Source organism: Ursus maritimus, unplaced genomic scaffold, assembly GCF_017311325.1.
Source record: "Ursus maritimus isolate PB19 unplaced genomic scaffold, ASM1731132v1 scaffold_4, whole genome shotgun sequence".
Lineage (NCBI taxonomy): Eukaryota > Metazoa > Chordata > Mammalia > Carnivora > Ursidae > Ursus > Ursus maritimus.
This window is the reverse complement of record NW_024426552.1, coordinates 29,370,296-29,382,742: the sequence shown is the minus strand read 5'-3', so window position 1 is coordinate 29,382,742 and position 12,447 is coordinate 29,370,296. Positions and strand designations below refer to the sequence as shown.

Sequence of the window (12,447 nt, the reverse complement as noted above, 5' to 3'; positions counted from 1 at the left end):
ACCTTTTCAGCATCTCTGCATCCCAGAAGCACACGCTCTAAACAATGGAGCTTCAAAACAATTAATATAAGAACATTTTCCAGCACTAAGTGAAAAGAGCCACTTAGTGTAAAAATGCTACCAAAAAAAAAAAAAAGGGGGGGGGGATTATAAGTGGTTCTATTCAGTTTCTTTTCTTAAGGATTCATGTATTTATGTGAATCTCACATTTCATGGAACTAAGAACTCTAAAAAATCTCTCTTAAAATAGACTTGCACTTTAGAAAAAGGAATTTGTCAGTGGCTTCAAGAAAATTGATAGAATTTTGCACCATATATCTTGCAACTCTTATTCTCTAGTCCTTTTTCTATTTTTATGAAATATTCATGAATTATATCCACTATGTGCAAGCCATCAACCGCATTTAGAATTTGCAGGCATACATAAGAATGTAAATGGCATATTTTATTTCCTTTTTGCTCTGACAAGCTATTATGAACATTCCTTTCTGTACTCTAGATCTTTATTAAGAAAGTTAGTGTCATTTTAGAGTTGGTTTAGAAAATAAATAAAAATGAAATTAAAAAAATCATGGAGCTAACTATATGGTGATACAACAAAATTATATGAATGATGAAGGATGTTAAATCTCCTGTTTGCAATTCTTTAAAAGACTGCCAATAATTAACTGAGACACAATCTGTACTGACAGGCCCAGATAAGAAATTACAATTAGATTAATCGCACTCCTCCTTAACTAATTTCTGAGAAGGGATATTTTTATTCTCCTCACCATTATTAGATTGAACAGAATACTGTAGTGTTGCTGTATTTTAATTTAATTTCTATTTGTTTCATTGTAAATTTATTATTTTCTGTCTCACATTACTACATGGAATTTTCATAGAGCTTCAGGACACATATGTATATTACATATATATGTATTTGTATTTTGATGTAAAAAATATGCACTCTCCATATGGTTAAATGGAACACAGCAGAAGATGAAACATCATTTTAGTTTTATAAATACTGGCAACTTTTATCACATGAAACACTTTGTGGAAAAACGTGCTGAAGGCACTAGTCATCAAAAGAGTATTAATTAGCAAAAAGCTCTAGGTTTGCCTGATTAAAAAGATGTGGTACCCAAGGAACAAACTAGGATTACTTTAGTCTTGACTTTCTTTAATGTATTGTGTATGTAAATACTTTTCCACATCACCCAATCTGGTTAGCATAAAAAATAAAACAAACAATAACGGTATATTTATCTTGCTTAAAATGAGTTTTTTTTAATAGACTATCAGTGAGCGTTATAAATATAGTAGGCACTTAATAAATATAGGTGATTCCAAAAGTGTATCTTTTACAACTTAAATTATGCTTTAAAAAAAACCTGTGTTTAAAAAAAGTAATCATTACAAACAATAAAATCGTAACCCTCTTTCCTCTTATCTCATTTTATTCCCTCTACCCACTTTATTGTTATATTGGTGTGTAAAATTCTTGTCCCTAACAGATGAGTCGATGTTTATTTATTTGAGCATACATATACTGAGACCCTGTGGAAAAAAGATATTGATACTTGACAGAGTTGCAAACAAAAGTGGTGACTTCTTTTTTCTTCCTAAAACCTTCAATTGTGAAATAGTAGCATCTTCAGAAGTTTCTACAAGCAATTAACATTCTGACAGTAGCATGTAATAAGGTGAAGGCTCCTTTCTATTTTGTCCCTTTGTTATATGGAAAATAGCCAAATAAACAACTTTTCCCTGGTTGGGACTTAGGGTTATTGCTAGCCTTAGGAATTGCTACTTTTCCCACCTCACCAAAACACTCATCTAATCAAAAAATGTCTTTAATACAACTCACCAAGGGTATATTTTAATTTTATTAAAGATAGTTACTGAGAAAGGTCAGGAGTTTAAAGGCTAAAACAAAGAAAGAGGTATATGAGTACCACTAAAAAAAATATTTTCACAGTAAAGGCCAAAAAAAATACGCCCTTAATTCATCTCTGGTTACTGAAAGTTTGGCACCGATATCTTCTTCTGTGTCGAAGGTTTAAACAGCTATCACAGCATTTCATAAAGTTAAACTTGAATTGAAAAGCTTTTCTTGTCTCCGAAAGAAAAATAGTCACATATTACTTACACAGTAATTACAGGCTATGCAGCTGCCCTACAAAGCTTTACTATAAATGTGTTAAGCATGAACCACGACACAAACCTTATTCAAATTGCATTAAACGTTAAGCCAAAGAAATGTCATCCTCCACACCACTTCACACAATTGCTTACACAAGAACAATGGCCATCTCCCTAGTCTGAGACTTAAATAATGTAATAGAATCAATGTTGTTGATTTAGGCTATGGTTGGTTAAAAGTCATTACTGTTATTCCTCACCAAGTAAAGAGGTCTATTTCCCCCTCATTATGCATAAGTGGAGCTTATGCTAATGCATACAAATCTAAGAATGAATAAGCTTCTTTGAAATACCATTTAACGATTGAGAATTCGAGAAAAAGTACATGGCTTCTATCATGATAAAAATATTGACCTCAATTTCTATACTGCACTGATCCTTACTTTAAGCCTTTCTAACATACAGTTTAAAGCTTACACAGCATTTCCATTTGCTTAATACTTTAAAAATATTTAGCTGGTCACACAAAGCACTGTAGTAGGATCATGCCAGTAATAGAAAAATAAAGAGGCCGGAAACCTATCACAATGTTTTAAGGAAAGTTAGTGGAGGTAAGATTTCTCAAAATTTCAACCTTGTCTTTAGAGCCTTTCTATCTTCCATTCTAAACATGTAATATTCATACTTTTCTTTGAGTTTTATTATTTGAACTCTGAAGCAAATGAATTTGGTAAGACTGGGGAATATTGTAGCAACTAAAGGTGTCAGGCTTATGATCTAACACCTAGAGAAATCTGGGAACAAATCAAACTGGGATTGATTAAGTTTTATTTTACCTTAATTCAAAGACATAGACCCATTAAAATGCAACACACTCTTACAACTTTTTATTTTTGAAACTTTTGTGAACTGGATCTTGTTAAATGATTAAAAATGGCAGGATTATGAGGGATGTTATGTGGATCATGTAAACCCCCGATATCATGTAACAAAAGGGCATTCTCACAATTCTCACACCCCACAAATCCAGTCTAATCATGAGAAAACATGAAACAAATTCAAGTTTGGGGAACATTCTATAGGCTATCTGGCCAGTACCCCTTAACACTGTCAAGGTCATAGAAACAATGAAAGATTGAGGACTGTCATACTAGAGAACACTGGGGATACGTGACAAGTAAATGCAATATTCTATAATATCCCAACTAAATAAATACCCTAGATTGGATCCTGGAGCAGAAGGAAGACATTAATGGAAAACCTGGTGAAATCAAAAGAATATATAAACTTTAATCATTATGCATTAGCATTTGTTCATTAGAAATGGCAAATGTTTCATCATAATGTAAGATGTTAATAACAATAGGGGAAACTGAGTATCAGGTATATGGGTATTCTCTGTACTATCTTTTCTATAAAGCCAAAAATATTCCAAAATAAAAGTTGTTTGTTTTTAAAAACTGGACAAGGCTGGGGCGCCTGAGTGGTTCAGTCGGCTAAGCATCTGCCTTTGGCTCAGGTTATGATCCCGGGATCCTGGGATCTAGCCAGCCGTCTGGCTCCCTGCTCATCGGGGAATCTGCTTCTCCCTCTCCTTCTGCCCCTGCCCCTGCTCATGCTCTCTCTCTCTCTGTTTCTCTCAAATAATTAAATAAAGTCTTTAAAAAAAAAATGGACAAGGCTATTTACTCCCAGTAATTGAAAATTAACTTTTGTCTACAGTAGGCCAAATTTTACTACATAATTCATCTCTCAATCTTACATCAACATTTTAAAATTACACATTAAGCGCCCTCAAACTTGAGGAAAATTATTGACTACACATAGAGAATAGACACTAATAACTCAGCTCCATAAACTCTTCATGCTTATTAACCTGCTTCTCCACTGAAAAGACTTGAGGAACCTCACATTCACAAACTTCTGTAACAACACTCCTTTAAGTCTAGATCTCTAACAGCAATGTGATGAAGGAAACAAAGAGGTGACTTTCCCTATTATTTAGGCTGAAAAACTAACCAAATTAGAAGTTTCACTTGTTTTATTCCTATAAATTGCAAAGAACCTCTCACTGACTATTTAAAATGTTTGGTCCATTTCAGGGCAGTGCTGTTGATTATATAACTTTAGAAAATATAGTATCAGATGGTTAGGGATAAATAAATCAAAATTTTGAAATGAATGCATACATTTAGTAAAGCATCCATAGCGGTTGCTGGTGAGAGCAGATAAAAGGCAACTGATGTCTGTGAAAGCATGTTTAATTTCAGTCAGTTGAATGAAACCTAATTTCTTTTTTTGTTTTTAGAAAAAAATTACTAAAAAGGCAGCATGTGAAATTTTATGCTGATGATGATTGTAGTAGGTGTGATGGCTATAGTTTCAGAAGGTAAGACTAGGAGGAAGACAAAACAAATCTTAAATCTAGACGTCATGATTCCAGGGTCCTGGGATCGAGCCCTTCTTCTCCCTCTGCCCCTCACCCTGCTCCTGCTCTCCCTCTCTTTCTCTCTCTCTCTCTCTCTGTGTTAAAAAATATATAAAATCTTTTTTTAAAAAAAGCTAGACTTGCTCATTATATATAAAAAAAACACTTGAATGATTCATTTGGTCATAAAGGGCACAGTCTTGGAAAGATTTAGACAATAAAAAAGTTAAATATTTTTATAAAAGGATGATAAACATTTTTGGACTTCCCCTAGAGAGTTGACTGACTGGGTGGGGGTTTGGTGATAGGAAGAATAGAAAAGAGACAGAGGAAAAATGTCCATGAAGAGATGGAGATTGAAAAAGTGACAGGTAGTCCCTAAATGACAAATTTCTGTGTGGATAGTGATGTCAAGTATCCGCTGCCTTTTCAGTATTGTGTTGCACGAAACTTCTAGTTTACTCCAGACCTTAAAGTCTGCTACACGCAGCAGCCTTTGCTTAGTGATGCTCTGGACAAGAAAGGAAGGCAGACGGTATCCAGTGTGTGGGGAAGTATCACGGCAACAGAGCAGGAGTCGGAGGCAATGAGGCTAGGTAGCTAAGAGTTCACCAGGAGCAGAATGGCAGACCTGGAAGGTCCCACCTCAGGAATCTTTGATATTTGGAGATAGTAGATGGAATGGAGGATTGGGCATTTATGTGAAAATTCAATGAAAGAGTGACATTAAAAGCGTGGAGGAGTTCAGTATATTAAACAGCAGCTACTTGGCTTACATATGTAAAAATTGTGTATGTGGAAATAATACACTGAGATATGAGTGTCTGGTGGTACAATCAGGATGTCTATTTTTTTCCTAATTATTCAATGGTTATCTAACAATTTTCCACCCATATGATGTTCTTACCTTCCCCTTGGCAAGTCTGCATCATCCTTTTTCCATCGCACAGTTGGTTGAGGATCTCCCTGGACCTGACAACGAAATTCTACAGCTTCTTCTTCCAGCACCACCTGGTTAATTGGCCTCCTGAGAAATGTGGGTCGTTCTTAGGAAGAAAAAAAAAAAAAAGCAACAATGGTAAAATGAAATGAATGTTGTGCACGTTTTAAGTACGTTAAAGAAAAAACATAAATCTGTATCGCAACTATGTCTTGATAAGATGTTATGAATCCCATGTAATTGAATGAAATAAAATATTTTGGAACACAGAAGGAGCTACAATTTGTATATAACACTATACAATCTTTTGGAAAATATTAAATTGATTTTTCAATGAATTCCTGAGCTAAATCATGTAAATCCTATCATTAAAATCTGAACACTGTATTCCACAGAAAGAAGGAAACAGATAAAAATGACTAATCTATCACAATGGCTGAGTGGGAAAATTAAAACTAGAAACCGATGGAAAATATCAAAGAGGAAACTAATTTTAATTCTCCATCAAGAATGCTAGCATTAACTGAACTGGAGTTAAAATAAAAACTTAAAAACAAAAGAATGCTAGAGGAAACAAACAAAAAGTTGTGCTCTCACACAACAGTGTTATCTAAATTGTTCCACATAGGCTATCATTTCACAAGGACCCAATACTTTCGTGAATGTTTTCACTTCATGTACGGAAAGCTCCCTATCTGATTTATTTTTTCTTAAATAAAAAAGCTGTCAATCTGATTTTTTTCTTAAGTAAAAAATACTGTTATTATGAATTATTGTAAACTACTGTCATATATAATTTTCTAGGGCCACTTCCAATTATCTTCTCAGCATTCCAGATTTTTTCTTTACCTAACTTTTACGTTTATTTCTCTAGTATTCTGTTTTAATTTTCCCATCATGTATTTTCGTTGTTGTTACTTTGCACCTATCTATCCCCTTACTCTGCATTTCAGCACCCCTCTACATAACACTAGGAAAACAATCAATCCCTGTCCATAAAAATCTTACCATCTAAGAGAAATATAAAACAAATAGTACTTTTATGACAAGCACTTTAAGTTCTTATCTAGTTTCTTCCCTTTTTGATAATGGTCTGATACAGGAAACATTACCAGTTAAGTTTTTATTAGCACATGTCTCCAAATTATAGGCAGTGCAATAGTGCTTACTGAAGTAGAAAGAGAAGTCAAGGAAAAGAAAGATGAAATCCATTGGGATTTGACACAATTTATCTGGCCATATGGCCATATTTAGTCACTTAAGACTTTAGCTTCAAATCCAATTTAAAAATGTCAAACAAGTGGCACAAAACTGAAACATATATAGCAAGAAATCTTAAAAAAAAAATCACTTCAAATAGCATATATTAAGAGTATAGGATGGAAGTATGTAATTTTATTGTCTAAATAAAGATCTATATTTATAAAATATATGTGTAAGTTGCAAGAAACGCATTGTAGTAAAGTCAACAATCATTGGCATTCAGAAGGAAGACAACTCCATCTCTCACAGTGAAGTTGACAGTACGGATCAAAATTTTCTCTAAAATAGCAACTTGCATATGCTTACATAGCTGCACTCTGACACCTCAAAATCCCAAGCTGTAAAACAGGCAAATAGAACTTTTCATGGAGAGCTTTTTAAAACACAGAATTTAGAAATAATCCATAAAAACTTGGAAGGAAAAAAAAGGTTGCTCCTGAAGATTTTAGGTAGTCAATCAATTAGCAGCTAAGTGCCCCTTCTCCCAAAGACAGTAGAGCAAATCCACATGTTGAATGGAATGATTTAGTATTATCCTTTTTTTTTTAAGATTTTATTTATTTAAGAGAGAGAGAGGAGAGCACGAGTGGGGGAGGAGCAGAGGGAGAGGGACAAGCAGACTCTGCACTGAGCACGGAGACTGACGCGGGGCTCGACCACATAACCCCGAGATCATGACCTGAGACAAAATCAAGAGTCAGTTCCTCAACCGACTGAGCCACCCAGGTGCCCTGATTTAATTATCCTTTTGAACTCTGGACACTATGTGCGCCAAACAACTATTTTTAGCACTGGTTGGTTGATACTGAGCTATTGTTTCTGGAGCAAATAGACAACAGCAGCAGTACAGTAACTCCATGCGAGTGCTTGGAATGCTAATAGCAAAAATGAATCATTAGCACAGAAGGCAGGATTAACTTTTTCTTTCCAATCACTTGGGGATGTTCATCCAATTCACCTAAAAGCTGCAATAACCCAATGCTAAAAGAGAGCTAAGCTACTGCTAATATGGCTCGAGATTGAGAAATCATCTGTCAGTAGACTCTTCCCGCGCACTCTGATTTTAATGGGTGTGTTGTGCTACAACCTAGTGTATGGAGAGAAGTTACTCCCTCATCCGCTCATTCATTCAGCACTTGTTAACACAGCTTTTCCTATGTCAGGCTTTGAGTCTGGTAGCTGGTGAATAACCAGCAGCTTGGTTTCATCAGGAAAGTGGTGGGAGATGAAGCTAGTCAGATAGGGAATGGCAAGACCTTGAAGGGCCTTATAGGCCGTTTCAAGGAATATGAACTCTGCCCTGAGAGAGAAAGGGAGCTGCTGCGGATTTTTAAATAAAGAAGCAACATTTTAAATCACACGTGGAAAAGACTGTGTTGGCAGATCGGTGAAAGGTGACCTAGAAGAGAAACGCGAAGTAGTCAATTAGGTCAAATGGTTTTCGTAAGAAATTATTTCAGCTTCGACTGATACAGTGGTTCTATGGATATGGAAAGGGGCACAGAATGAAGAGAGATCAGAACTGAGTGATCAATCAGATGTGGAGGTTGAAGAAGACAAGTCTAGAAAGATCCTCATTTCTATTTAGCAAATTGGAACAGATTGGCAGGTAAAGAATGAATATGGGATGTGTGTGTGTATGTGTGTGTAGATTCTTTAATCACAGAAAGTGGTAGACATGAGAAAAATGAACACCTTATGCTTATGCCATTGTGGTCAGGTTTCTGTTATGTGAAGTTAAATGCATTCTTAATTAAGAAGATAAAGGAGGCTACTTACATAATAGGAGGGAAAAAATAAAAAAGGAAGTATGATTGTATCTGTAGATTTAGAAAAGCTCTTGGATTTAAAAAAATTAATAAAAAAGGAATCGAAAGAAACTTCTTAAGCACGGGGAAGATATTTGTTCAGAAATTAAATGCAAAACTTCTTTTTTTAAAAGTATAATGCTAAAATCATGCCTACTAAGATCAGGAATAAGATGGACATGCCAACATTAATGATCAATAAGAAAAAGAAAGGAAGTATGAATATTGGAGAACAGAATAATAATTTTGATAATTGATCATTGCAACAAAAAAAGAACTACATAGGATCATTGTAGCAACACTTGTAGTACTGGAAAATGGGTGCTTGTATGAAAAATTGTAGCAGATTCATACATTGCAAAACTAGTAAGTCATTGGAATGATAAAGTTATCTCTATATGTCTATCATCTATCTAACATGGAAAATTTTCATGACATGATACTAACTATAAAGTAAATTGTATAACAGTATGTGAGACCAGTTCCATTAAAACACACATAAATATTTTCAGGCCGTTTTTATATGCTTCCCTTAGCATGTTACCTGTCACAAAATTGCAACATATGAATATAGTCAATCCAAAGGTTAAACTTTACATTAGACTTGTTACAAAATCAAAGTTACTAAAAGCAAAGTTGTCTCTTCATCTGGGGGACACCATCAGGATCCTTGAGGGTTTTTTGGCTATCATATGTGTCCTAAGCCCCACCGTTTTGTATGGAGACACGTGGAAGCACCTAATTTATAATTTCAAGAAGAAGGAAGATATAGGATCCCCTGCTGCTGTTCTGATGAACTCAGCAGGGGTGGACAACTTCACAATGAACTTCCACTTTTCCCTTCTGCCCTCAAGCAGAGTCTAGTTGCCTAGCAACTAGATAACCACAGGAGAGTATGTGGTATAGAATTTTTGGAAGCCTGACACTGGCTCATGATGGAAAATGTAATTCAATTGATAGGAAAGAAAAAAAGAAAAGACAACGCAAAGAATAAGCCAGATAAAAGTCATTTGCACATAGAGGGCACATCAAGATGGGTTTTATACTGGAGTATCTTTGGTTGTACCTTCCAACAAAGTGACACAGACATGTACTAATATATTAGAGTTTGGTCACAACTTTTAAAGTGTTATTCTGGGAATTTCCATAGCACCCATTACAGTAATTATCTCTAAATTGTATTATTCATTATTCCAATTGTTTTCTGCTAATTATACTAAAATCACTTTCTACCTCAATTTTAACCACCTACAAAAAAACACTATGTTAAAAACTAGGTTTGCCTAACATTTATTTAAATGGAAATACTTTTTTTGTAAGAATTATTTTCCAGTTTCCTTAACTAGACTTTATTTCCAGAAAATCTGAGAACCAGAAACATGAATATTAAAGACTAAAGAAGTTGTCCGGGTAGAAAATGGATTTTTGAAGGCTTTGTCACTGCAGTGGCTACTATCACCATAAGCCAAACATATAGCCATGCCCCTTTCAGACACATAATTACAAGGAAATGTCTTGGGGTTTACTGTTTTCTGTCAAAATCATCTGCAAATAAATGTAAAGTTATAAGGATTAGAAAGTAAGTTGATAAGTAATCACATTCAATACCCATTAATGCTCATGGAGTTTGTACCCCATGAAGCTTTGCACAATTAAAATAAATATGTATGAAAACATCCTGAACTACTAAATCATGAGCAAACTTAATTTTGAGGCATGTAAAATAAGGTCACTGATTTTTCCATGTTACCACCTTATGTCCGATCACATATTGAAAATAAGGGGGAGAAATCTCAAGGGCTGTTTTCCGACTGCTTATCAATTAGATTAGAGTCCCTCTGAATGGCCTGATCCCTAATTATATAGCCATGGAGTGATCAGAGGCAATGTCTTTGCCAATGCAATTAACATTTTTTTTAATGTGAGATTAACTGGATTTGAATCACCTGCATAACTTGCTTACAAGGTTAATCTCTCTTGAGACAGTAGTGTTGTTTGGCAATGTGGTACTATGAAAAGTACAGCTTTCAAGTAGTCAGGTCAATTTAGTTTCAAATTGGCATATTCTGGAAAATCCAACTCCGTGTGTGGCTGTAATAAAATCAAATGCCAAGTCTCACTATCGTTATGTCAATAATGTTCAGAAAACAAAATGTTCACTTTCATGCAAAATACGATAAGTCTGAAATGTGGTTGCATAATATCTCTAACATTTCTTATTTACATGCGACAATGAAGGAAATTAAATCCCCAGTGAACAAATTTCTCAACTGCAGGCAGTCCTTGACTATGGCTATAAAATTGGCAATGGCTGTGTCATGACAGCTATTACCAGGATCATCTTAACAATTTTTAAAATAAACTTTGTGTGACATTATGAAAGTGGTGTTGCAGCAATAATTACATAGGTAGAGTCCTTTAAGTCCTGCAAGACCAAAGCTATGCAATAAAAGGACAGTAGAGCTAACCAGTGCTTGTAAACCTTATCTTTAACTTCAGGTGACCCAGAAGTACTCGCCACCCTATGGTGTCTATTAAATTGGGAAGTCAGATGGTTAGCCTTAGTATGTCTCTTTTTATTTAACTGGGCACGCGTGAGAGGACGGGGTTATGATAGCCATTGAATGTGAATTATTGTGCCCTTCCAAAACAGACTGGATGATAATGATCAGTCTGTCTGAATGTGATTAAATAAATCCTGGCTGCATTAATTTATTTTCTTGCCAAGAATTTTCTTTGTCTGAGAGAAATCATCCTGTGAAGCAAAGACAAACATAGGTAAATGTTTTCAGAAGGGAAAATGCTTCTCTCACCACATTTTACAGGCAAAGGTTCATGTTATTGCTGATACCGTGATGCAAAAGGTCTGCCGAGAGCAGGGTACATGTCTGTTCATCTTACTACTTTATTAAACACTTAAACAAGGCTTGGCACATAGGAGGTGCTCAATTGATGTTTGTTAAATGAGGGAATGAATAAAAAATACTTTGCAGTTCTAAAGTTTGCAAGTAAATATTATTTAAAAGAATTGTATTGCTCTCAATCTTGATTTTAATGATGCCTTATATTTGGAATTCTTACATGAAAGCCACAGGTTTATCAATAAAGTCACAAGTTTTATCAATAAAACTTAAGACATTTCCTAAGGTGTAGTACTAAGATCTCTTCTCTCACAGCTTTGTCTCCCAGTATCTCAACTACACTCAGGCCACCGCCTATAATCTTTCCTCTAATAACTAAAAATCAACATCACCAGCCCCACCCTCTGTACTCATCTCCAATGAAATGGCTACTTCCCAATTTGATTACCCTACCATGAAAGCCATCAATTGACACAGAGATTCTAATAGTCTTTTTAGTGAATAGCAATCAAATATGAATGAACAACAATAGATCACTTGCCATTTGAAGAAAGCCTCCAGTGTAAAAGATAAAAGATAGAACAATGTAGGGAAAGGGGTGGGGAAGAAGTCAGAAGAAATAAAAGCAGGAAGATCACAAGGAAATTTTATTTAAGAAAAGGGTTAGTAAAATCCTAAGATGCAAGAAAGTTTAAGCTATCTATGAAACAAGAACAGAATATTATAAACAAGGAAGAATGAAAGAAAAGAAAGACCTGGGTGGTTTAACATCATATTAACAAATACATGTTTGACATATAAACTGAATAAAAAAGATGGGAGAGTATAACTCCCTGATTGTTTAGACAGAGAGTTTTTAGATTACAATTGCTCATCAAGTGTCCAGCCAGTAAAAGAAAGAAGTGCCAAACCAAGGCATAGTATTGAAACAACTAAAAAGAGAAAAAAGCAAGCAAGCAAGCAAGCCAGAAAGAAAGAAAGAAAGAAAGAAAGAAAGAAAGAAAGAAAGAAAGAAAG

At 34.9% G+C, this 12,447-nt stretch overlaps 1 protein-coding gene across 1 annotated transcript in view; it reads right to left on the bottom strand.

Moving 5' to 3' along the window:
• The window catches only part of ROBO2 (roundabout guidance receptor 2), a gene marked incomplete at its 5' end in the record, with an annotated part of 530,965 nt that overhangs the window by 148,809 nt on the left and 369,709 nt on the right, over positions 1 to 12,447 (bottom strand). Inside the window, one exon of the mRNA XM_040621098.1 lies at positions 5,466 to 5,604. Coding sequence (XP_040477032.1) covers positions 5,466 to 5,604 — 139 coding nt within the window. The remainder of the gene's footprint in view (positions 1 to 5,465; positions 5,605 to 12,447) is intronic.